The sequence below is a fragment of the Drosophila rhopaloa genome, unplaced genomic scaffold (assembly GCF_018152115.1).
Source record: "Drosophila rhopaloa isolate 14029-0021.01 unplaced genomic scaffold, ASM1815211v1 contig_178, whole genome shotgun sequence".
In the NCBI taxonomy this organism is placed as follows: Eukaryota; Metazoa; Arthropoda; class Insecta; order Diptera; family Drosophilidae; genus Drosophila; species Drosophila rhopaloa.
This window is the reverse complement of record NW_025335059.1, coordinates 497,872-523,341: the sequence shown is the minus strand read 5'-3', so window position 1 is coordinate 523,341 and position 25,470 is coordinate 497,872. Positions and strand designations below refer to the sequence as shown.

The 25,470-nt window shown below is 46.2% G+C and overlaps 5 protein-coding genes across 6 annotated transcripts; 4 read left to right on the top strand and 1 right to left on the bottom strand.

Moving 5' to 3' along the window:
• The first annotated feature begins 12 nt into the window (after positions 1 to 12).
• LOC108047913 (protein takeout-like) lies at positions 13 to 1,241 on the top strand. The gene is made up of 3 exons (XM_017128329.2): positions 13 to 181; positions 237 to 726; positions 782 to 1,241. Exons 1-3 carry the CDS (start codon positions 13 to 15, stop codon positions 981 to 983), a joined length of 861 nt encoding a protein of 286 aa, XP_016983818.2. The 3' UTR covers positions 984 to 1,241.
• A 5-nt stretch (positions 1,242 to 1,246) lies between these two features.
• LOC108047914 lies at positions 1,247 to 2,345 on the top strand. 2 transcript variants are annotated; one of them, XM_017128330.1, is made up of 3 exons: positions 1,247 to 1,381; positions 1,454 to 1,937; positions 1,997 to 2,345. In XM_017128330.1, exons 1-3 carry the CDS (start codon positions 1,315 to 1,317, stop codon positions 2,220 to 2,222), a joined length of 777 nt encoding a protein of 258 aa, XP_016983819.1. In that variant the 5' UTR covers positions 1,247 to 1,314; the 3' UTR covers positions 2,223 to 2,345. The 2 variants fall into 2 exon arrangements, with proteins under 2 accessions (XP_016983819.1, XP_016983821.1); XM_017128332.1 differs by having other exon boundaries at positions 1,269 to 1,385.
• Positions 2,346 to 2,397: 52 nt separating this feature from the next.
• On the top strand, positions 2,398 to 3,452 carry LOC108047915 (protein takeout). Its single transcript, XM_017128333.2, has 3 exons — positions 2,398 to 2,512; positions 2,571 to 3,054; positions 3,116 to 3,452. The coding sequence occupies exons 1-3, from the start codon at positions 2,443 to 2,445 to the stop codon at positions 3,336 to 3,338; spliced, it is 777 nt and encodes a 258-aa protein (XP_016983822.1). The 5' UTR covers positions 2,398 to 2,442; the 3' UTR covers positions 3,339 to 3,452.
• LOC108047917 lies at positions 3,339 to 4,653 on the bottom strand. Its single transcript, XM_017128335.2, has one exon. The coding sequence runs from the start codon at positions 4,110 to 4,112 to the stop codon at positions 3,444 to 3,446; it is 669 nt and encodes a 222-aa protein (XP_016983824.2). The 5' UTR covers positions 4,113 to 4,653; the 3' UTR covers positions 3,339 to 3,443.
• Positions 4,654 to 5,754: 1,101 nt separating this feature from the next.
• Positions 5,755 to 25,271, top strand: LOC108047894 (dynein beta chain, ciliary). Its single transcript, XM_017128308.2, has 31 exons — positions 5,755 to 6,578; positions 7,300 to 7,452; positions 7,511 to 7,722; positions 7,783 to 8,024; positions 8,086 to 8,368; positions 8,429 to 8,694; positions 8,752 to 9,203; positions 9,484 to 11,060; positions 11,296 to 11,568; positions 11,832 to 11,861; positions 11,996 to 12,937; positions 13,748 to 14,794; positions 14,855 to 15,567; positions 15,814 to 16,166; positions 16,240 to 17,063; positions 17,236 to 17,597; positions 17,653 to 17,809; positions 17,878 to 17,997; positions 18,154 to 18,244; positions 18,323 to 19,461; positions 19,530 to 19,699; positions 19,765 to 20,262; positions 20,321 to 20,831; positions 20,893 to 21,063; positions 21,128 to 21,444; positions 21,505 to 21,919; positions 22,384 to 22,764; positions 22,996 to 23,616; positions 23,677 to 23,825; positions 24,588 to 24,720; positions 24,890 to 25,271. The coding sequence occupies exons 1-31, from the start codon at positions 5,855 to 5,857 to the stop codon at positions 25,052 to 25,054; spliced, it is 13,491 nt and encodes a 4,496-aa protein (XP_016983797.1). The 5' UTR covers positions 5,755 to 5,854; the 3' UTR covers positions 25,055 to 25,271.
• Positions 25,272 to 25,470: the final 199 nt, after the last annotated feature.

Genomic DNA, 25,470 nt, shown 5'->3' with positions numbered 1-25,470 from the left:
TGCAATTGAAAAATGGGAGTCATTCTTGTTCTAAGTTGTAAGTTTATTTGCCAATTGACTGTTGATGCCAACACAAGCTTACATTCTGAGTTTCTCATCTGTGGAAGCGAAATGTGGGCTTGTTTTATAACGATCATAGGCCTGCTGCAACTGGTTGCCATTCTGAGATGTGAAGCTTTGGGTGAGACATTAAGGCAAATCAAAAAGAAAAACTAATCTGTTTCAATTTTCATTAGACATAAGCAAGTTAATAAAACGGTGCCACTATGGAGACTCCAAATGTATAATACAGAGTATGAACCAAGTCATAAAGAGCTTTCCAAAAGGCATACCCGTTTTGGGCACAAAACCCATCGATATTGTCGACAAAGCTGACTTTAAAATTTGGAATAACGTGGACATTGGCCCCGTGTGGCTCAAGTTTCGGTTGTTCGACCAGCTGAACTACGGCTTCGAAAACACAACGATCACCGAAGTCAAGGGCTTTGACAGGGACCCTACTTCGACCTCGCTGGAGATTCATGGCAAGATTCCCAGTCTCGTGCACAAAGGAAAATACGTGGTCAACGGGAAACTATTGTTAATGGAGGCGAATTCCAAGGGCGAATCGGTATCTGATTTGCAGAACTTTAAGTTCTTTCTCAAGCTAAAAGTCACCATTGAGTATCGAAACAATAAGAGATATCTGAAGGTTTACGAGCTAGTGCCACGACTTAAATTGGATCGGTAATGTCTAATTTTGAACCAATATTTTCTTCCATAAGAATGTGTGTTTTTTCAGTTGGATTATAAGGCTGGATGACTTCTTACCTGAAAACTCTGACCTAACTAAAGCCGTGAATCAAGTTATCAACAAGAATTGGGTGGAGTTCTGGAACGAACTGGAGCCGTCGATTTTGGACATTTTTCAAAGTGTTTTTACTAATCTTATTGAAGATGTATTTCAAAAAGTTGCCTGTGACGATCTTTTCCTCAATAAGTAGTAGCTTATGAGTTTGACCCTGTTAAATTGATGTTGTCACTTTTATTAACTAGTTCCTATTAAATAAAAAGTTAAAAAAACCTACAATTGGATTGCAGCTGTTATACACACTCAAATTGTACATATCTTCTACTTTACTTTCATTGATGATTTAAAAAATACTTCAAGTTGAAAATGCAAATAAATCAAGTAAAGCTTGCAACCGGTTTTCGATATATGAAGGCGCATAATTGCGTACCAGTTGTTTTTCCACCATACAGTTTCAAATGAGATTCGACGGCTGAAGGCACTAGAAGTGCACATGGAATACTAGTTGCACAAACTGGATAGGAATGCGCGATATATTAATTATTGTGCTAAGCCTGCAGCTCCTCGGATCGCTGCAGAGCCAGATGATACGTAGGTAACGAAGACAGTCTTTGGAGCCCACTGTTCACTAAATTGTATTTCAATTACCATACAAAACTCTAGCAAAGGAAATTAAAAAGTGCCATTTTGGAGAGTCCCAGTGCATCGTGGATTCTATGAATGCGTTAATAAAGAAGTTTCCCAGAGGAATACCGGCGCTGGGACTAAAACCCATTGATGTGGTGGACATCAGGAACTCGAAGTTTTGGAACGATGAGAGGGTAGGCGCCTTCTGGCTGCAGTTTGATCTGTTCGATCAGGTGAACTACGGCTTCGAGAACACGACAATCACAAAGGTAAATGGATTCGACGAGAATCCCACCTCCAGCCTGATCGAAATTCACGGCCGGATACCCAGTCTCATCCACAAGGGCAGCTACTTCTCTCAAGGAAGAGTGTGGATTGTGCAGCTAAATTCCACGGGGGAATCCTTCTCGGACTTTCAGAACTTTCGCTTCGTTCTCAAGCTAAAGGTGATCATGGAGTATCGGAATAATAAGCGTTACCTAAAGATCTACGAGCTAAATCCCTTTGTGAACATGGACCGGTGAGTTGGGCTCTGCTCTGCTATAATCTGATATCATCTCAATGAAAATGGTTATTCAGATGGGTTTTTTGGCTGGACAACTTTTTCGAATCGAACACGGATCTGACGATAGCCATAAACCAGGTCTTCAATCTGCACTGGGTGGAGTTCTGGAACGAGCTGGAGCCCACAAATCTGAAAATATTCGCAAGTGTTTTCCGCGATATATTTGAGGACGTCTTTAAAAAGGTCTCCTATGATGATATGTTCTTACCGGTTCCTAAGGAATTCGCAGTAAATGATTAAAGTCGGAGTAGGCTAATGCATTCCAGTTTTATTGGAGACAAGGAAGGACAAAGATTAATATTGCACGCAAACCGGTTGTACTAATTTATTTGCATTAAATGTGTTATTGTTGATAGTTGAAAAGCTTCGCTTAGAGCAGGTTCTAAGTATTTGAGTGGAATTAATTGTATCGTGACCGAAGCGTTAATTGTTTTATAGTCAGTTAAATTACGCCATCGCAATGAACAAGTTGTTTTCGCTAGCTTGGGTGTGTTCCTGTATCCCAGCTATAATCTCGGGAGCAGACTTACGTGCGTAATTATTCAGGTGTCATGTTGATCTGATTTTTACTGAGCCCATCATTTCCAGCTGAAGGCGTTGAAAAGTGCCATTACGCAGACTCCACCTGTATTATTAGGTCTATCAATGCGTTGATCAAGAGCTACCCCATGGGCATTCCAGAAATTGGCCTACCGCCACTGGATGCCTACTACTTTCCGGACTTTTCCCTTCTGGAATCGTCGGATCGCGGGCCCATCTGGATAAACTTTCGAATGCGGGACAATGTGAACAAGGGTTTCAATAACGCCACAATAACCCACGTGGAGGGATTTCTGCGTGAGCCCAACCAGAAGCAGATCGTTCTGACAGCCCGCCTGCCACGACTCCTGCACGAGGCCACCTACGACATGGAGGGCAAGTTCCTCCACTTCGCCTTCAACACCACTGGTCGGCTGTCGAGCGACCACCAAAACTTTCGCATCACCCTGACCATCAAGACGTTGGTGGAGTACAGGAATGGCAAGCGCTATCTGAAGATTTACAATCTGAAGCCCAAGATGGACTTGGACCGGTGAGTGGATGGCGCCTAGACAGAGCTCCCAGATTCCGAGAGTAACCCTTTCAAATTGTAGCTGGATCATCTGGTTAGATGACCTGTACAAGGAAAACATGGACGTGACTATTTTAATGAATAAGGTGCTCAACGACAACTGGGTGGAGTGCTGGAATGAGTTGCAGCCCAGCATAGCCGAACTTTTCACCACATCGTTTACTGTCCTTTTGAACAAGGTGTTTGAGAATGTTGCCTACGACGACATGTTTCTCAATGATCTGGATATAAGATCATCAAACTAAGCTATTTTAATTCTTATGATTTATTTCAAGAGTGTGAGAACTCGTCTTGATGAATAGTTTCAGTTCATGCAAAGCTTGCTAATATCCTGGCCAATAAATTAGCATTTATTTAGATTTCCCTTTGCCTAGCTTGTGGAACTCTCCGTCGGTCTGCAGTTCGTCGTAGAAGATGTGGTCGTTGTAGGTCTCATCGCGGTGGTACATGTGATGGTGACCCTTGGAACTGCTGCCTCGCTTGAACTTGCGATGATCGGCGGCTAGTTTGAGGAGCTTCTGGCGTTTGTGAGGGCGTCCCAGGTACTGCAGCGGACTGGTCACCTCTTTCTTCTCCACTTTGGGGACATCCTGATCTGGATTCTTGTGATCCCTGTGCTGGCGTTTAAGACGCTTATGACTACGTCTCATGGCTGGTGGCCCCAATGGACGCAGCACTATCCGGAAGGGAACCATGTGGTAGCGCTTCTTGGGCTTCGGTTTCTTCTTTTCCGACATACCCCGGTACTGGTCCACCACACTGCAGGTTTGCATGTCCTGCGGCTTGGGTATCCCGTCGTCCAGCTTTGGTGGACACTGTAGCACATAGTAGAGATCGCTGACCTGACCACCATCAAGATTGCTGATCTCCTGGGATGGTGAGTCAAAATCCGTATCCAAGTCTTGGGAGTAAAGTAGCTGGGCTGCCGGCACCTTGTAGTAGGCAAACATATTGCGCTCCACCACGATGGCAAGGCTCAGCTGCTGGATTAGACCCAGTCCCAATGCCAACTGCCACATGGTTGCCAATCAACTGGTTGTGGCAACCGACTCTGGATTCAGTTTATAAGCTTATTGATTTTCAGGCTTGGCTGACTGCTTGCATAAATGTGGTGCGGTTTTGGTTTCGGGCCTCAAGTTCAGTGAACCAACACCCAAAGCACGAGACACATTCCGCGACCTAGGCCTTGTCCAATCTCTGCTGGAAATAGAAAAACTTTTACTACCGGAAGTCATGCAATTATCTGTTGCTTTTTGGCCTCGGTTATGCACCGTGTTGCTGGCGTAGCAACAAGTGCCTCTATTTTTAACAACCACGTGTTGATTGCGCCTGCGCTTGAAGATTCCATAATCAGGGGTGAGAAATTATAGCAAGTGCAAATGATAAATGTAAATTTTGTTACCTGAGGAATTTCCCCAGACCAACTGTTGCATGACGAATGCAACAGTTCTTGGCGTGCCTGGATATCATTTAGCTTCATAAATCTAAATCAATTGCGGACAGGTGTTTAACAGACTTTTTAGGTTTTTCGCGTGTTCGGTGTGTTGCATGTTGCATATTCAAACAGTTTGCCTATCCATCTCACATCTAATTTTTCATTTATTGGTGCTAAAATGCCTGAAAGATAAATGGTAAATGTAAATCGGCCATCCTTATCTATTTGTAGGTCTTTAAAGGTTGTACTCATATCCATGAATAAAAGTGGTTTGCTTACAAATGCATTTACACGTTGAACCAAGGAAGAAAAACAAAAAATGCGAATGCATTCCTATATGTGCAAAAGAGAAGGGCAAACTGCAATGCAATATTATTTAGCATATCACAAAACCATAGTCAATTAACACCCTTAATCTTAATTGAATTATGACTATCTTTACATGCTCATCAATTAGAACACAATCAATTAATGGTAAGTGTGCAAATCGAAGGAACTTAATTTGCAAATGGCGTGCTATTTGACATTTCAATGAAAGATATGCGCAACAAATAGCCACCGACTTGGCAACCAACTTAGCAACGGCCTTTATGGCACAGGGGAAATAACAAACAGTAGTAATTGGCCACAAAAGGATTCGGTGGACAAAATCAACAACTCCTTAGCAACGGGTCCTGCCACGATCACTTTGCCACCTGAATGTGCGTGTCAGGTGGGCCTGCTGTCGCCTGTGGAAATAACAACCAATTTAGTCGCTTAACAGCAGCCGAGGTAAGCAGTCCCAATTGGAAAAAGGAAAACCAGCGGAAAACCCTCAAGGAAAAATTAAAATAAAATATATACTCTAAGGAAAACATTTCAAAGCCATTAAAAATGATTAAAAGCATCGATAATGAAGATGTGCTTAGTAAATTCAACTGGAATCTTTATATCTGTGTTGGGTTTATCTTAAAATATTGGAAGTTGTAACTTTTTGTGTGTTATGTAACTAGTGAAAATTGTGAAAAATGTTACGTAACACTAGAAGTAGTTAAAATTCAAAGTGTTAAATTAAAAAAAAACGTTTAATAAGCAAATCAAGGAAAAAAGATTTAATAATTTTTAATCTTATTGATTTGCAATTTTTATTATCGATTTTATATATTTAGTTGTTAGTGGTAACAAGGTCAACCAAACACTCAGATATGCATGTGCACCTCATCCCCACAGCAAACAACAGACAGCAGCAACAACCAGACAACCACTGCAGGAGCAGCAACACCCAAGCAACCACCTCACCGAACAACAACACCACCACCACCACCACCCACCAGCGAGTGGGTCGCGATGGAGCCATCCACCAGCGCCGAGGCCGCTGCTGCAGCGGCGGCTGGTGGTCCGGATCCGCGACTGGAGCTGATGGGCTCCTTCGTCATCAAGTCGCTGAAACTGAAGCCGGAGAAGTGGACGCGCGTCATCACGGTGGAGGAGCATAAGGGCATTATCAAGGAGTTCCTGGACAGGAATACACCGGTTGTCCTGATTATCATCCTCACCCCGGCCGCCCAGCTGGTTCCCTCGACCACCTTCCCGCTGTCGCAGCTGAAGAGCAAGGGCGTGTACTTCATCAAGCGCTATGCCTCGCCCATTCCTCGAGAGGATTGCGGCAACTTCATCATCTACGGGGACCTGGCCACGCGTACTATTGACCAACTGTCCGCACTGGTCGAGGAGGTGCTCGTGCCGCTCCTGTCCAACGAGGATAACTATCGCAGCTGGCCCATCATGGTGGCCCAGGATGTGCAGAAGCACGTGCACAGCCTCAAGAGCACCGTGCACCAGGTGAAGGGTCAGGTCAGCGGAGAGACCATCCTGGCCATGCCCGTCGGCGTCGAGAAGATCGTGAAGGCGGCCAAGGAGCTGGTCGAAACGGAGCAGTGCCAGTTCGATCTGTATCTGAAGAGCGCCATCGAGGGCGTCGTCATCAAGTGGGCCACCCAGATCCACGAGGTCATCAAGGAGAGTCCCTCGAACGCCTTCGCCAATGGCCAGAATCCCACTCCGCACACGGGTGAGTCGGCGGTGCCATGTGTGCCGGTTTATTTTTGGCTCCACTCCATTTATTATTTATTGATAAAATTCAAGTCTCCCCATATCCTAGCAACCCCGAAATTTGCATGTTCATACTCATCCAAAAGTTTTGTCTTCCATTATTATCTGTTCACGAATGACTTTCCGCGTGCATGCAATATTTATAATGCTATTACCATAGGACCAAAGGGTTTTCTTGCCTTGTGTTACGCGTTCACATTTGACATTGACGATTGAGTTTACGGGTTGGTTGATAGAATGGCGAAAGCTAAGGTTCTGATTTGCCTAAATAATCTGCGAATTTCACGATTTTACCCTTAACTGAAAGCGTAATGAAACCTTATTTAATAGTAGAGACCAACTTGATAGACAATTTAACATAGTCCTGAAATTAGTTATGCAATCTGGAATAAAGTAGATATTGATACAATAAATAGGGAACTATATAGCATATGTTTTCTTAAAGGATGGCTTTTATTTTGTATCGCAGAAAATAGGTTATGCCCCTATACTTGACCTACAATTGTAGATCCAGTACTTATGAATTTATTTACTATTTTTGTATAGTCAGCTCCAACACAAAAATCTAAATTAATTTTATTCGAAAGAAACTGTGACCCATATCTGCTAATTCCCTTAATTCATTTAATTACTTTTAAGTAAAGGCAATCCGCAATGTTTTATCTTACCTCTCTCACTAGAGTTCACATTTTGGAACAATCGCCTCAAGAATCTGTCATTCATTTACGACCAATTGCGCAACGAGCGCATTCGTGCCATGGCTCTGATACTGGAGTACTCGATGAGTGCCTACCATCCGTGCTTCCAGACCCTCTTCAAGAACGTCGTTACGGGTGAGTAGTGCCGTGCCGCGAAACGTGAGTCTAGCATGCCAATCGGTGATTTCCGCAGCTCTGGCGGAGGCAAAGGACATAACACTCTATTTGAACCCTCTGAAGCGCCCACTCCAGCACCTGGAGGAGATTGATTTCGCCGAATGCAAGCCGCTGCTCATTCCGTTCATGAATACTGTGGGCATTCTGTGGGGCAATTCGCGTTACTATTGCCAGTCGGCGAAAATAACAGTGCTGCTGCAGGAAATATGCAACTTGATTGTACATCAGGTTAGAGGAAATGGGTGGGAATTTGGTGGGCACACCACTGATACATTTCATCGATTTCAGGCCAAGCGATATTTGGATCCCTCTTCCATATTCCACAGCGATATAGACGAGGCCATGCAGCGGCTCACTCTGTCCATTCAGATCCTGAAGTTCTTTCGGGAGCTATTTGACTACTACAAGGAACGACTGGCCACGTTCTTTACGGAACCCGAGGAGCGGCCGCCGATTTTATGGACTTTTCATCCAAATTCAGTTTTCAAGCGCTTTAATGCCTTCCTCGAGCGTCTAACCACCATCCAATGGTAAGTATATTGGATTTAATAAGTTTTAAGATAGCTGCTACTAATTTTTGGCTCCATCAAGGTTCTTCTTTACTGTGATTGAATTCCTGAAATTAGAGAAAGTCGAAATCGGTGGGCTGCGGGGTCGTCAGCTCAGCACTCGCATCACAGATGTCTACGTGGAGTTTAACCAGTACTTCACCGCCTTTGCCTCGAAGAGCTACGATGTCCTCGATCCAGATGACCATGAGTTTGATGAAGATTTCAAGGGTTTCCAGACCCGCATTCTTGAACTGGACATGAAACTGGCGGCTATTTTGTGCCAGGCTTTTGACGATTGCCATAATTTGGAGAGTATTTTCAAGGTACAAATTGGGGTACTCTAAAAGTATTTATATTATCGTGATTAAATATTAATCTTGCAGCTCATTAGTATTGTGGGCAGCGTACTCGACCGTCCCAAGATCAAGGAGGAGTTTACCCAGCGTTATGCCGAAATCGTACGCATGCTGGATGATGAAATGACCATCTGCGAGTCCATATACGATAGGCAAACGGAACTGAAAAAGGTGGGGGACAATCTGTATCCCAACTACAACTGCCCACCTGTGGCCGCCTTTATTCGCTGGTGCTATCAGCTGGAGACGCGCATCACAGCTCCAGTCAAGCACTTCAAGGCATTGCAGCATGAGTAAGTTTTAAATACCTGTTTTTAATTCCAACTAATTGAAACCTTACTTGTGTAAAGGATCACCAAAACGGAGAAATCACTGGAAATCGTAGAGCGCTACGAGGTCCTCATGGTCAAACTGGGGTCCTGTAAGACTCAGTTCTTTGACGACTGGGCTGCGCAGTTGGATGGACAAATCGAAGAGAACCTAAAGAAATCCCTGATAGCCCGCGATCGTCGCCACAATTCGCTGATCCTGAACTTCAGTGCCGCTTTGTTCTCCATTCTGAGGGAGGTGCACTACATGCAGCAGATGAAGATCGACGGCATTCCCCAAATAGCCATTGATTTTGCCGAAAAGAGCGATGTCTTTCGTTCCTATACACTGAACCTGGAGAAGACCATCGATTGGTATAATAGCATTCAAGAAGGCAGCTCTCCTGTGGAACTCAGACTGATCGAACCCGAGATAAAAATGATTGATGATCTGGTGGAGATCGGCGTGAATCAGCTCGTTTGGAATTCGTCAGGTATGTCTGCTCAGTCAACCGGATAATAAAAACCTATTTTTGGTTTATATCAAATCAACAAGTCGAAACGCATTAAATCAGGTTGGCCAAAAATTAGCGGAATGGAATAGGACGTACCATGCTTTTTGTTTATTTATTCCTTTTTGCGAAGATTGATTATTATTATTTTTCATATTTGGGAATTGCGAACAATTATGATTTTTTAATGTGTATGATAAAAATTATACAACTGCGGTATCTGCTTAAAACATCTTTAAATTTATTTGTTATTCTTTTTCAGATATTCTGAGCTACCTGGATAAACTTCGCAAGCCTGTGGCTGCCCTCCAGAATCGCATGGACCACACGCAGGGGAATCTTCGCCAGATACGCAAGATCATGGGCGTCTGGGCCAAGCAGCCGCTTTTCGAGAGGAAGGACTGCAAAAAGGACACAGTGCTCTCGATAGACGAGCGCCCAGATCGAACGGCCAAGCGGTATGCCGAGATCCAGTCGGCCTCAATCGAGATCCACAAACTGCTGCAGGACAACATGCTGCAGTTTGATATGGAGCGCAAACAGGACGATGCGGTGTGGCTAAGTTACGTGGATTTCGTGGACAACATCGTATATGAGAACATCCTGAAAACAGTGGGTGTGAGCGTGGGCTACCTGGCAGAGAATATGGATCCGGAGAACAACTACGCCCCACTCTTTGAGTCGCGCCTAGAACTAATGGAACCCAATCTGGTCTTTGTACCCTCTCTGGATCCCGAGGATCCAATGGGATTTAATAACATGCTGATAGAACTGATGCGGGACATCATGAAAATGGGATCGTTAATTAAACGCCTGAAGCCCAAAGAGAAGCGCAACTATGTGGAGATGATCAAGGAGAATCAGGACATTATCGATATGCGGCGCGAGATTCTAAATGGGGTTGACCTTGTCATGGAGGAGGCCTCTCGTTTCTGTCGCCAGTTCGAGCGGTACTCCTACCTTTGGCTTGATGATCGTGAGGAGTGCATGGAGTACTTCCTGGAGTACGGACGCATGTTGGATCCCGATGAAATTGAGCTGATCCTGATGAACGATCCCAATCAGCCACCGCCAGAGCCCTGTAAGCCGACTATCGAGGCTTTCCGGGAGCAGATCGACAACTACGAATCTCTGTTCAACGAGATCGAGGACATTGGGCCCTTTCAGGTGTTCAGTTCCTGGTTCCAGGTGGATGTACGCCCCTTCCGCCAGGCCCTGCTCAATACGGTGTGCAAGTGGGGCAATATGTTCAAGGAGCATCTGGTCACCACCGTCACCTCCACGCTGATGAACCTCAGCCACTTTATTCGCAAGGCGGACGAGGGTCTGCTGCAGACTGTGAAGGAGAAGGATTACGAGGGACTGGTCAGCATAATGGCATATCTGATGCAGGTGAAGGAGCGTTCGGCCAAGACAGACGAGATGTTCGAGCCCATGCAGGAGACCATTCAGTTGCTAAAGTTCTACGACATGGATATTCCCGAGGAGGTTAACGTGCTGCTCCAAGAGTTGCCGGAGCAATGGGCGAACACCAAGAAAATCGCCACCACTGTGAAGCAGCAGGTGTCGCCACTGCAAGCCACCGAGGTGGTCAGCATCCGGAACAAGATCGCCCTCTTCGAGACGCACATCCAGCTCTTCCGCGAGGTCTTCAAGACGTACAACTTCTTCCGGTTCGATTGCTATAAGCCCTACTTGCTGATGGACCGCATCAACGACGACATGTTCCTCTGCGAGAGCGAGATGCGGGACATCCAGGAATCCGGCAGCCTGTTCGAGGTCAATATCCCGGAGTTCAAGGTTCTGAAGCAGTGTCGCAAGGAGCTGCGCATGCTGAAGGTACCTTTACTTTATATTCACTCACCTATGTCGATTTTCTTCCCTTTATCTACCCGTTTGTCTGTGCATGTTTAATCTACTACTACTACTCGTACCAAATTTATGCATGCCACATGTGGAACTTTGAGCTTTCCTTTTTTTCCTACGCAAGCGATTTACTAACCCTAATCCTAATAAATAACCCAATCTTTACTAATCCCTCCGATTATTCCAATAACTCTTTGAATTCGCTTAGCAACTTTGGGACTACGTCAACATTGTGGCCACCAGCATCGACGATTGGAAGACAACACCTTGGCGCAAGGTGGATGTGGAGAACATGGACATAGAGTGCAAGAAGTTCGCCAAGGACATTCGCTTGCTGGACAAGGAGATGCGACCGTGGGACACGTTTATCAATCTGGAGTCGACGGTCAAGAACATGCTGACCTCGCTCCGAGCCGTCGGGGAGCTGCAGAATCCGGCCATTCGGGAGCGTCACTGGAACCAGCTGATGAACTCCACCAAGGTCTATTTTGTGCTTCCATTTCGAATGATTATTTTGTTTTGAGCTCTTATGCCAATCCCAGCTATTTGGCCTGATGTAAATAATCCGTGTAAATCTCTCTCCACTCCCCCAGCACCCGAGCTCCCCAGTTGGAGGCTCTTCTGTATAGCAAAATACAATTTTAATCATTTTTCTTTCCCAAACTCGTTTCTTTTCCGCTTGATTTCCGGGATATTGTGCCCGGCCCAAACTGTACAGTTCTTGTAAATACCATTTCATTGCAGAGTCTGGCCGCCCTGCCCAAGGAAGTGACCGTAAGTGGCTTGGCCCAGTCCAGCGCATGCCTCAGAAGTAGAGTCGTAGTCGTATTAGTAGTTCCACCGTAGTTGATATCTCTGCACCCCTAAATTCCCCCGATTTGTAGTGCTTAAAAGGGATACTTTTGTAGGTTAAGTTTATCATGGACCACGAAACGACGCTGGCCGAACTGCTGGGCCTGAATCTGCACGAGTGCGAGGAGGAGGTGAAGAACATCGTGGACAAGGCCGTCAAGGAAATGTCCATGGAGAAGATCCTGCGCGATCTGAACACAACGTGGACGGCAATGGAATTCGACCACGAGCTGCACCCACGCACTGGCTGTAACCTCCTGAAGGCATCGGAAGAACTCATAGAGACGCTTGAAGATAATCAGGTTTGCCTACAGAATCTAATAACATCCAAGTACATCGCCCATTTCCTCGAAGAAGTGTCCACTTGGCAGAACAAGCTAATGATCGCCGATCAAGTGATAACCGTATGGTTTGAGGTGCAACGCACTTGGACCCATCTCGAGAGTATCTTCATGAGTTCGGAAGACATACGCAAACAGCTTCCCGTCGATTCGGATCGATTCGATAATATCGACTCGGAATTCCGCGTCCTCATGGATGAGATGTCCGTCTCGTCGAATGTGGTGGCGTCCACCAATCGTTCCGGTCTAATCGAACGCTTGGAGCATTTGCAGAAGGAGCTTACGCTATGCGAGAAGGCATTGGCAGAGTATTTGGAAACGAAACGCTTGGCTTTTCCTCGCTTCTACTTCGTGTCCTCGGCCGATCTGCTGGACGTGTTGAGCAACGGCATCCAGCCGGAAATGGTCACCAAGCACCTGACCAAGCTCTTTGACTCGATAGCCCGGCTCAAGTTCAACCGCGATGAGTCCGGCGAGATCAACACCGCGTCGGGAATGTACGCCAAGGATGGTGAGTACGTGGAGTTCAACGAGTTGGCCAGCATTCGAGGACCCGTAGAGGTCTGGCTAAACCGTATCCAGGCGGCGATGCGTGCCAGTCTACGGCACTACGTCATGGAGGCGGTGATTGCCTACGAGGAAAAGCAGCGGGAACAAGTAAGTCCCGTCCATATACTAATCTATGTTTCCAACTTGGTTTGCATTTTGGGGTCGATTTTTCGTAATTTTTTCTAAAAATGCCATGCAGAAAAGTGACCAAAAACCTGCTCTTCTCAGCCCATAACTTTGCGTACATTTATCCGATTTTAAAGTGGCATACTTCTAAATGATTGTGGTTTAATTCTCTAAAAAACTGTGTTTTCAGCTTGGTTTATATTTTTGGGTCGATTTTTCGTCTTTGCTTTAAGGGGGGTCCTTTCCAAATTTTCGAAAAATGGCTTTGCAGAAAAGTGACCAAAAACCTGCTCTTCTCAGCCCATAACTTTTCGTACAGATATCCGATTTTAAAGTGGCATACTTCTAAATGATCGTGGTTTAATTCTTTAAAAAACTGTGTTTTCAGTTTGGTTTTCCAAATTAAAAAAAAACCCTTCTCACCCATAACTTTTCGTACATTTATCCAATTTTAAAATGGCATACTCAAATGATCGTTTTAATTCTCTAAAAACTGTTTTTCAGCTTAATTGTATTTTTGGGTGGATTTTTGTCAAATTTTTCAAATTTTTGAAAATTGGCTTTGCAGAAAAGTGACCAAAAACTGTACTTTTCAGCCCATAACTTTTGTTACAGACATCAGATTTCAAAGTGAAATACTTTTTAATAATTGTGGTTTAATTTCTTAAAAGTCTGTGTTTAAATTTTGGTTTGTATTTTTGGGTTGATTTTATTTTCCCTTGTCATATTACATTTTGTCTTTTGTTTAAGTCGCAACAGTTCCTAATTGACATTATTTGTTTTGTTTATTAGTGGTTGTTCGACTACCCTGCCCAGGTGTCCCTCTGCGGATCACAGATCTGGTGGTCAACGGAGGTAAACATCGCCTTCAGCCGGTTGGAGGAGGGCTATGATAATGCCATCAAGGACTACTACAAAAAACAGATATCGCAGCTCAGTTTGCTTATAACGCTTCTGCTGGGTGAGCTTAGCAAAGGCGATCGTCAGAAGATAATGACGATATGCACCATTGATGTGCACTCTAGAGATGTGGTCGCCAAGATGATTCAGGCCAAATTGGATTCGGGCTCCGCGTTTATGTGGCAATCGCAGTTGAGGCATCGCTTTGACGATGTGGAGAAGGACTGTTTTGCCAATATCTGCGATGCCGAGTTCCAGTATTGTCACGAATACTTGGGCAATACGCCACGCCTGGTCATAACGCCGCTCACAGATCGTTGTTATATTACCTTGACCCAATCCCTCCATTTGGTGATGGGAGGAGCTCCAGCCGGGCCAGCCGGAACCGGAAAAACCGAGACCACCAAGGACCTGGGACGAGCCATCGGCATATCGGTCTACGTCTTCAACTGCTCCGAGCAGATGGACTACCAATCCTGCGGCAATATCTACAAGGGCCTGGCCCAAACGGGTGCCTGGGGTTGCTTCGACGAATTCAACCGCATCACCGTGGAGGTGCTATCGGTGGTGGCCGTCCAGGTCAAGTCCGTACAGGATGCGATTCGGGACAAGAAGGATAAGTTTAACTTCATGGGCGAAATGATCAGTTGTGTGCCCACGGTGGGCATATTTATCACCATGAATCCGGGTTACGCGGGCCGCACGGAGCTGCCTGAAAATCTTAAAGCCCTATTCCGTCCATGTGCCATGGTCGTGCCCGACTTTGAGCTCATCTGTGAGATTATGCTGGTGGCCGAGGGCTTCCAGGATGCGCGAGTCCTGGCCCGCAAGTTCATCACTCTTTACACGCTGTGCAAGGAGCTTCTTTCCAAGCAGGACCACTACGATTGGGGCCTTCGGGCCATTAAATCAGTGCTCGTGGTGGCGGGATCTCTTAAGGTGGGAATGCCTTACATTTAAATAGAATTCTGTTAAACTTCATTAACTATTTTCCCGCAGCGAGGTGATCCCGGCCGTCCGGAGGAGGAGGTGCTGATGCGCGCCCTCCGCGACTTCAACATACCGAAAATTATTACGGACGACATGCCGGTGTTCATGGGGCTGATCAGCGACCTGTTTCCCGCCCTGGATGTGCCCCGCAAACGTGATCAGGATTTTGAACGCACCGTAAAACAAGCGGCCTCCGATCTCCTACTACAACCAGAAGACAATTTCATACTGAAGGTAGTGCAGCTGGAGGAGCTGTTGGAGGTACGTCACTCCGTGTTCATCGTTGGCAATGCGGGCACTGGGAAGACCCAGGTGTGGAAGACGCTGCTGCGCACCTACCAGAACATCAAGCGGAAGCCCATTTTCAATGACTTGAATCCAAAAGCTGTGACCAATGATGAACTTTTCGGCATTATCAACCCGGCGACACGCGAGTGGAAAGACGGCCTGTTCTCGGTACTAATGCGGGATCAGGCAAACATAACGGGCGATCAACCAAAGTGGATCGTGCTCGATGGCGACATCGATCCCATGTGGATCGAGAGCCTCAATACCGTGATGGACGACAACAAGGTCCTGACATTGGCCAGCAACGAACGCATTGCGTTGACGCCTTCGATGCGTTTGCTCTTCGAGATCTCCAACCTGAGAACAGCAACGCCGGCAACCGTATCCAGGGCTGGCATCCTGTACATAAACCCGCAGGACTTGGGTTGGAATCCGTGAGTATTGGCGCTAGTGGAGATCCAAAAATATGTTGGGCTCTTCAAAATTCAAACTTCACATCATTGACTTAATTATTCGAAATTGCCATTATTATAACTTATGTTCTTGTTTTGCATTTCTCTCAAAATAGGTGGAATCGGAAGTGATCCTATTTAGAATATTTTTTTATTGACAATACTTAAATTCTCAGACAAATTGCCTTCAAGTTCATGACAAGTTAACTAACTGATTTGGTCTTTCAGCTATGTAACCAGTTGGGTTGAAACGCGAAAAATTCCAGCCGAAAAGTCCAATTTGGTCATGTTATTCGATAAGTACATACCGCCTTCATTGGAAACGATTCGCGTGCGTTTCAAGAAGATCACGCCTGTCGCCGAAATGGCGCACATTCAAATGCTGTGCCATCTCCTAAACTGTTTTCTAATACCAGCGAACACGCCTGCCGACTGCCCAAAAGAATGGCACGAACTGTACTTTGTTTTTGCCTGTATTTGGGCCTTCGGGTCGGCCATGTTCCAGGATCAAGCCATTGACTACCGCGTGGAGTTCAGCAAATGGTGGGTAAATGAGTTCAAAACTGTTAAGTTCCCGCCAGGTGAGTGCCCCCCACGATTACTTTGCCTAACCCATTGAGCTTTACAAATGTCGAACCCCCTATCCTCGAAAAGGTGGAACAGTTTTCGACTACTTCCTGGATAGCGAGACGAAGACCTTCGTGTCCTGGACCGAGAAGATACCAAAGTTCGAACTGGACTCGGACCTGCCCCTGCAGGCTGTCATTGTGCACACCTCCGAGTCGATACGCCTGCGTTTTTTCCTAGATCTCCTGATGGATAAGAAGCACCCGGTGATGCTAGTGGGGAATGCCGGCTGCGGCAAGACCGTCCTGGTGAACGAGAAGCTTCAATCGCTTTCTGAGAATTACGCTGTCACTACAATACCATTCAATTACTACACCACGTCCGAAATGTTGCAAAAGATCCTCGAGAAGCCGCTGGAGAAGAAGGCGGGTCGCAACTACGGACCGCCCGGCAACAAGCTCCTCTGCTACTTCGTGGATGACATTAATATGCCGGAGGTGGATGCCTACGGAACAGTCCAGCCGCACACCCTGATGCGGCAGCACCTGGACTACGGCCACTGGTACGACCGGAACAAGCTCACGCTGAAGGACATCCACAACTGCCAGTACGTGGCCTGCATGAATCCCACCTCCGGCAGCTTCACGATCAATCCGCGTCTGCAGCGACACTTCTGCGTCCTGGCCGTGAGTTTTCCCGGCCCCGAGTCCATTACGGTCATGTACTCGGCCATCCTGGCGCAGCACTTCGCCAACGCGGAGCAGAAGTTCACCCCGATCGTCACGCGGATGACGCCCAACATTGTGGCCGCCACGATCGCACTGCACAACAAGTGCCTGCAGGTGTTCCTGCCCACGGCGATCAAGTCGCATTACATCTTCAATCTGCGCGACATCAGCAATGTCTTTCAGGTGAGTCAAAACTTAGATTGCGGATTAATATTAAATTTGACTGTTGTAGAAGGTTATTTCATATCCCAGATTTTAGGACAGCTTAAGTTAGAACTACAGGCAATAGTTCATACTTCCCTAACTCATGGTATCAATTACTCAAATAGATTTTTGTTTAACGATTCGATTACAGGGATTGCTGTTCAGTTCGACAGAGTGCTTGACGGGCTCCACAGATCTTATACGCTTGTGGCAGCACGAGACACAGAGGGTGTACTCGGATAAGCTAACCGACGATAAGGACATCGATAGCTTTACCAAAATGCAGCATGACATTGTCAAGAAGTCGTTCGAAGAAATTGACGAATCCGTTATATTCGACAAGCCGAATATCTACTGTCATTTCGCTGGAGGAATTGGTGATCCTAAGTACATGCCCATCAAGGGTTGGCCTGAGCTTCACAAACTCCTTCAGGAAGCAATGTCATCGTATAATGATCTAGTCGCTGCCATGAATCTGGTGTTATTCGAAGATGCGATGATGCACGTGTGCAGGTGGGTGTCAGTCAAAGAGATCTTGAGTTTTACAATTAAAGTGTGCCATTTTCAGGATCAATCGCATATTAGAATCACCGCGTGGCAGCGCCTTATTGGTTGGTGTTGGTGGCAGCGGGAAACAATCTCTAGCGCGCTTGGCAGCATTCATATCCAGCTTGGAGGTCGTGCAGATACAGCTGAAGAAGGGCTACGGAGTCAATGACTTGAAGGTGTCCCCATCTGCCACATAGCACAGTCTGATCCCAGGGATCCAATAATCTTGTTTTATCCATTGCAGAATGAATTTTCAGGACTTTATCTGAAGGCTGGACTCAAGAATGTGGGCATTATGTTCCTTATGACGGATGCTCAAATCCCCAGCGAGGATTTTCTTGTCTTAATCAACGATATGTTAGCAGTAAGTTTATATTAATTGGTATTCAAACGTTTGCTTTGTTTATGAAATAGGAAAGTACATTGTAACACAATGCAATATTGGTATAACAGTCCGAAAGGCCGTCATAAATCCTAACTATATTTGTTTATTATTTCACTTCTATAACGTTATCCACAGACTGGCGAAATCCCAGACCTTTTTCCGGACGACGAGATAGAGAACATAATCGCAGGCGTGCGGAATGAGGTCAAAGGTGCGGGACTAAATGGTACGTTAATGATAAATAGTATTGAAATGTTTGCATATGCTCAAAGAAAATAAATTCTCGATAAATCAACAAATAAAGATACGCGAGAAAACTGCTGGAAATTCTTCATCGATCGCGTGCGCAAACAGCTGAAGATAGTTCTGTGCTTTTCGCCAGTGGGTTCAACATTGCGTGTTCGGTCGAGAAAATTTCCTGCCATCATCAATGCCACATCGATCAATTGGTTCCACGAATGGCCTCAGGAAGCACTAATCTCGGTGGCCATGAACTTTCTTGCCCAGAACAAGGTGCTGCCGGAGAACCACCGCGATTCTGTGGCCAAGTTCATGGCCTACGTCCACACGTCGGTGAACACCACGTCCAAGGTCTACTTACAGAACGAGAGGCGCTACAACTACACCACCCCCAAGAGTTACCTGGAGCAGATTAACCTCTACATTAAGCTTCTCAACCACAAACACGAGGACCTGCAGAGCAAGATCGAGCGACTGGAGAACGGACTGGAGAAGCTGCGATCCACTGCCCTCCAGGTGGCCGACCTGAAGGTGAAGCTCGCCGTCCAGGAGATCGAGCTGAAGGAGAAGAACGAGGCGGCCGACGCCCTGATTGAGATTGTGGGAATCGAGACGGAGAAGGTGCAAACGGAGAAAGCCGTGGCCGACGAGGAGGAAATGAAGGTTGCTTTGATAGCCGACGAAGTCAGCAAGAAGCAGCGCGACTGCGAGGAGGATCTCCTCAAGGCGGAGCCAGCTTTGATGGCCGCCCAAGATGCCCTGAACACATTGAACAAGGCCAATCTCACCGAGCTGAAGAGCTTTGGTTCGCCGCCGGGAGCCGTTACCAATGTGACCGCCGCCGTGATGGTGCTGCTTTCCCAGGGTGGCAAGGTGCCCAAGGATCGCTCCTGGAAGGCGGCCAAAATAGCCATGGCCAAGGTGGACACGTTCCTGGACTCACTGATCAACTACGACAAGGAGAACATCCACCCGGAGATCACCAAGGCCATCCAGCCGTATCTCAAGGATCCGGAATTCGAGCCCGAGTTCGTGCGCTCCAAGTCGGGAGCGGCGGCTGGCCTGTGCGCCTGGGTCATCAATATCATCAAGTTCTACGAGGTCTACTGCGACGTGGAGCCCAAGCGCAAGGCTCTGGCGGCGGCCAATGCGGAACTGGCCGCTGCCCAGGACAAACTGGCTGGCATCAAGCGGAAAGTGATGGTGAGTATTGATCAAGGAGTTGCTGATCGAGAACCTTATTGAATACTATCTTTCCTTATTCTTTATAGGGCCTCGAGGAGCAGCTAGCCAAGTTGACGGCGGACTTTGAGAAGGCCACCGCTGACAAGTTGCGGTGTCAACAGGAGGCGGATGCCACCCAGGCCACCATTGCCCTGGCCAATCGCCTGGTGGGCGGTCTGGCCAGTGAGAACGTACGTTGGGCCGAGGCTGTCAACAAGTGGGTATCTTACATAATTATACAGTAACCACTCTAACTAACTAATTATGGTATCCCTCCAACAGCTTCGTCAAGCAGGGCATTACTTTACCCGGCGATATTCTACTCATTACCGCCTTTATTTCCTATGTTGGCTGTTTCACGAAAGGATTCCGCATCGATCTTCTACTCAAGATGTGGACACCCTTTTTGAAGAGCATTGATCCGCCCATACCCACAACCGAGAATCTCGATCCCCTTTCGCTGCTGACCGACGACACCACCATCGCCGTTTGGACCAACGAGGGTCTGCCCAGTGACCGCATGTCCATTGAGAATGCCACGATCCTGTCCAACTCGGATCGCTGGCCGCTGATGATCGACCCCCAACTGCAGGGGGTCAAGTGGATCAAGCAGAAGTATGGCGAGGAGCTGAAGGTGATTCGGCTGGGTCAGCGTAGCTATCTGGACATTATCGAGAAGTCCATCAACGCGGGCTGCAATGTGTTGATCGAGAATATCGATGAGAACTTGGACCCAGTGCTGGACTCTCTGCTGGGTCGAAATCTGATCAAGAAGGGAAAGTAAGTACGGGGGTCTTAAATAAAATTCAAAGCCTAACTCTCAATAATATCGCTTCAGGGCTATTAAAATTGGGGACAAGGAGATCGAATACAATTCCAACTTCCGTCTGATCCTGCACACCAAACTAGCTAATCCGCACTACAAGCCAGAGATGCAAGCACAAACCACACTTATTAACTTCACCGTTACCCGCGATGGCCTCGAGGATCAACTGCTGGCGGAAGTGGTCAAGGCCGAACGTCCCGATCTGGAGGAGTTGAAAGCCGATCTCACCAAGCAACAGAACGACTTTAAGATTATGCTGAAGAAACTGGAAGACGACCTACTGTCGCGCCTTTCATCGGCGGGTGAGAATATTTTAGGTGACACAGCGCTGGTCGAGAACTTGGAGACCACGAAGAGCACTGCCTCGGAGATCGAGCGAAAGGTGGCCGAGGCGAAGATTACATCCAAGGAGATCGACAAGGCCCGTGAATACTACAGACCTGCGGCGGCCAGAGCCAGTCTGCTTTACTTCATTCTCAACGAACTAAACACTATCAATCCGATCTATCAGTTTTCACTGAAGGTGGGCGAATAAATAGCTTAATAGGGATCATGAAATATTTACAAAATACTCTTTTCCACAGGCTTTTAGTGTAGTGTTCCAAAAGGCCATAGCCAAGGCTGAACCTGGCGAAACTTTGGATTTGCGAGTGTCCAATCTGATCGATTGTATAACGTATTCGGTGTTTCAGTATACTTCGCGTGGTCTTTTCGAATGCGACAAGCTGATCTTCGCCTCGCAAATGACATTTCAGGCAAGTCGTTCGCCTTAACCATTTCAGCTATTACTTGATAGTAATTTTTTTTTATCCTCGCTAGATTCTACTTATGAACGAGGAGGTTACATCGGCGGAACTGGACTTCTTGCTCCGCTTCCCGATCAAGCCACATGTGACAAGTCCTGTGGACTTTCTGACCAATCAATCGTGGGGCGGAATATGCAGTCTAGCGTCCAAAGATGAATTCAGGAACTTGGACCGCGACATCGAGACCTCCTCGAAGCGCTGGAAGAAACTGGTCGAATCGGAGCTGCCGGAGAAGGAGAAATTCCCGCAGGAATGGAAGAACAAAACAGCTCTGCAAAGACTTTGCATGATCAGGGCCTTGAGACCGGATCGCATGACCTACGCATTAGCGTGAGTATCTACTCATTATATATAATGATGTATCCATCCATATAAATAACTTTCAAACAGGGACTTTATTGAAGAGAAGCTGGGATCTAAATATGTGGAAAGTCGCGCCATGGAATTCGCCAAATCATACGAGGAGGCTAGTCCCTCTACACCAATATTCTTCATCCTCTCGCCAGGCGTGAATCCTCTCAAGGATGTGGAGGCGTTGGGCAAACAAATGGGCTTCAGCATGGATCTGGGTAATTTCCATAATGTGTCTTTGGGACAGGGCCAGGAAGCCATTGCAGAGGCCGCCATGGACACTGCGGCCAAACATGGCCACTGGGTGGTGCTGCAGAATATACATCTGGTTAGAAAGTGGCTACCAGTACTGGAGAAGAAGCTGGAGTATTACGCCGAGGACTCACATCCGGACTATCGCATGTTCCTGAGTGCAGAACCAGCCTCAACACCCTCGGCTCACATTATTCCACAGGTAAATATGTTTATATTGCATACTACTTTTTGTTTCAAAAATAAATTATACAGAAACACTTTGAATCTTAAAACATACATACAAATGTATTAAAAATATTGGGCTTTGTAATACTTTATGATTAGCTTGTTTTGATGAAGAATATTGAGCGCATTCAATTATTTATGTATAACATTATTGTCTGATGAGTCAAAATTCTTAAAAAAATTTAAAAGTAAGATCGTTATGTTGAGTCAAATTAAAAATATAAATATTAAAAATATAAAAATACGCACTCTATTATATAAAAGGATGAGTCAAAATACTTTATCTTTTCAAAAAGTCATTGAATAAACTTTCATGATAACCAATAACTAAACATTTAATTAATCCGGTCATTAAAGATTTGACTGATGCAAACTTTATCATTAGTTGTATAACAATATTTAATAGCAAACTTAATAAGGTTTTCCACTCGATTTTAGGGCATCTTGGAATCTTCGATTAAGATCACCAATGAACCCCCTACTGGAATGTTGGCCAATCTGCACAAGGCACTGGACAACTTCACCCAAGAAACGCTGGAGATGTCGGGCAAGGAGGCCGAGTTCAAGGCCATCCTCTTCTCCCTCTGCTATTTCCACGCCGTCGTCGCAGAGCGGAGGAAGTTCGGTCCTCAGGGATGGAACAAGATCTATCCATTCAACGTGGGCGACCTGAACATAAGTGTTTCGGTGCTGTACAATTATCTGGAGGCCAACGCCAAGGTCCCATGGGAGGATTTGCGATACCTTTTCGGCGAGATCATGTATGGAGGTCATATTACAGACGACTGGGATCGTCGGCTTTGCATCACCTATTTGGAGGTTGGTTAAAATATAATTATAAGTGATAAAATAATCAAATTGGTTGGTTAAAATACAATTATAACTGATAAATTAATCAAATGGAGAAAACAAAATTAGCTATTAAAATTGTTTGATTATGTCAAACTAGAAAATATTTATTTAAAAACTCAAATCATTGAAAGCAGATACTTTTTCATTAATTTAGTGCTAGTGTAATATTTAATTATAATATATTTTTATCCTTTTCAGGAGTACATGCAACCGGATTTGGTGGACGGCGAGCTGTTTCTGGCGCCCTCGTTTCCCGCACCGCCCAACACGGACTATCTGGGCTACCACACCTACGTGGACGAGATGATGCCAGCAGAGTCGCCGTATCTGTACGGGCTGCATCCCAACGCGGAGATCGGATTCCTCACCACCCGGGCGGAGAACATCTTCCGCACGGTGTTCGAGATGCAGCCGCGGGATGCCGGAGCCGGAGGAGGGGCAACGGTGACGCGCGAGGACAAGGTCAAACAGATCGTCGATGAAATCATCGAGAAGCTGCCGGAGGAGTTCAACATGGTCGAGATCATGAACAAGGTGGAGGAGCGCACGCCGTATGTGATAGTGGCCTTTCAGGAGTGCGAGCGGATGAACTTCCTCACCAGCGAGATGAAGCGCAGCCTGAAGGAGTTGGACTTGGGCTTAAAGGGTGAATTGACCATTACGTCGGACATGGAGGTGCTGGAGAATTCACTGTTTTTGGATCAAGTGCCGCCCATTTGGACGCAACGTGCGTATCCTTCGCTCTTGGGTCTCAACAATTGGTTCATCGATCTGTGCCTGCGCCTGCGCGAACTGGAAACCTGGTCCACAGATTTTGTGGTGAGTAGCGCTTCGTCATTAATATCGATCAATAGGTATCTCAAAAACCCCTCTTTGTAGCTACCCTCTTGCGTCTGGCTGGCCGGGTTCTTTAATCCGCAATCCCTGCTCACGGCGATCATGCAGAGCACTGCCCGGAGGAATGATCTGCCGTTGGACAAGATGTGCCTCCAGTGTGACGTGACCAAGAAGCAGAAGGAGGAATTTACGTGAGTACTGCCCTCGCTGACACGCAATTCTCAATTGACTTTTGATGTGACCCCTTCCCGGGAATATTTACATTCCCATAAGCAAATGTTGTTTTGCATCAGATTCTCAGATTCGCGACTGTCACAGATTCCAAGAATAGGAAAATGTAATTGTAGTCTTTTATCTAGAGCATGTGCCAGTTTACTTTCTTCTTTCTGTATCAAACAGCCAGTGAGCATTTTGAATGGTGGGAAAATAATCACCCACTTTTTCAAAATAGCTTTTTTTGAAAAGATAATCCCCTGCTCCGCCTGATCTTATCTGGCTTAAGCCCCCAGAGCTCTTCCCTCCGTCGCATAATGTAATGTTGTGACATGTAATCAACGCGTCGTGCTGGACAGAAAATCCAGCTGCGGCCATTGGCCAGCGACCGGCTTTGAGTGGGTCTATAAATAGCCACAATGCTATTTCATAAGAGCTAATTTTAAACCAGCACTGGAATATAAATATGTGGGACTTATTAATAGCCAGCAATTTACAACTGTCTATTTACTGATGAGCTGATTGCCTATTAAGTGGCGCCTCGCCATCCACGTTTCACATGGCGTCGCTGCCGGGCAAACAATGGAGTAACGCGGCTCCGGCGCGTCGTCTCCGGAATTAATATGTACTTTTGTATGGCGATTAGCCTCGACACCCGCCCCCCTAATTGACTTGGGGGAGGGGGGCTATGGGTAACCACCATATCGATATCTGAGACGGTAATCATCTGGTAATTACAGGACGGCACCGCGCGACGGCTGCTGCGTGCATGGGATCTTCATGGAGGGCGCCAGGTGGGACATCCAGCAGGGCATCATCATGGAGTCGCGGCTCAAAGAGCTCTACCCCTCGATGCCGGTGATCAATATTCGGGTGAGTTGGCAAATGCAAATCGGGGCAAATGCTAAAATCGGCGAATCGAGAACGGATCTGTGGCGTCTCAGTGCTGGCGCATGTTGGCATAAATTCGAAAACTAGATTCCACTCTATTATTCCACTTAATGCGATTCCGATTTCATATGACCTCGTCTATGTACTGCAGGCAATCACCCAAGATAAGCAAGACCTGAGGAACATGTACGAGTGCCCGGTCTACAAGACCCGCACTCGAGGCCCCACCACCTATGTGTCCAATTTGAATCTGAAGACCAAAGACAAGCCGGGCAAATGGATACTGGCCGGCGTGGCCCTACTCTTGCAAACCTAATTTAGACGTCTAAACCTAGAATTATTTAAGCTTTCTAACGTAGTGCCATCGGCTAATTTCGTAGAATTTTTCTAGTCAGTAGTTCACCACCTAGAAAGACATCTCTTTAGAACAATAATAGATCTAAGTTAGACCAATGTACTAAGTTTTCCTGTAGATTTCAAGTTTGACTTTAGATTAGATTTCTTCGTTATAGAGCACTTTATTTTATAATAAAACACCTCCTAAGTAGACTTGCCTTAGGCGCACTAGCATAAAACCGAACAGAAAAGTTGAATTTGTTTTGCCTGGTGAGGGGAATAATTGGTGTTCAAAAGGTCTTCTTTCCTTAAGGTAAGAATTCTATTAATTATTTTAGCTATGACTTTATTTGTTTACCAAGCAATTGTTTACATTTGATAGGTAATACCCCATGG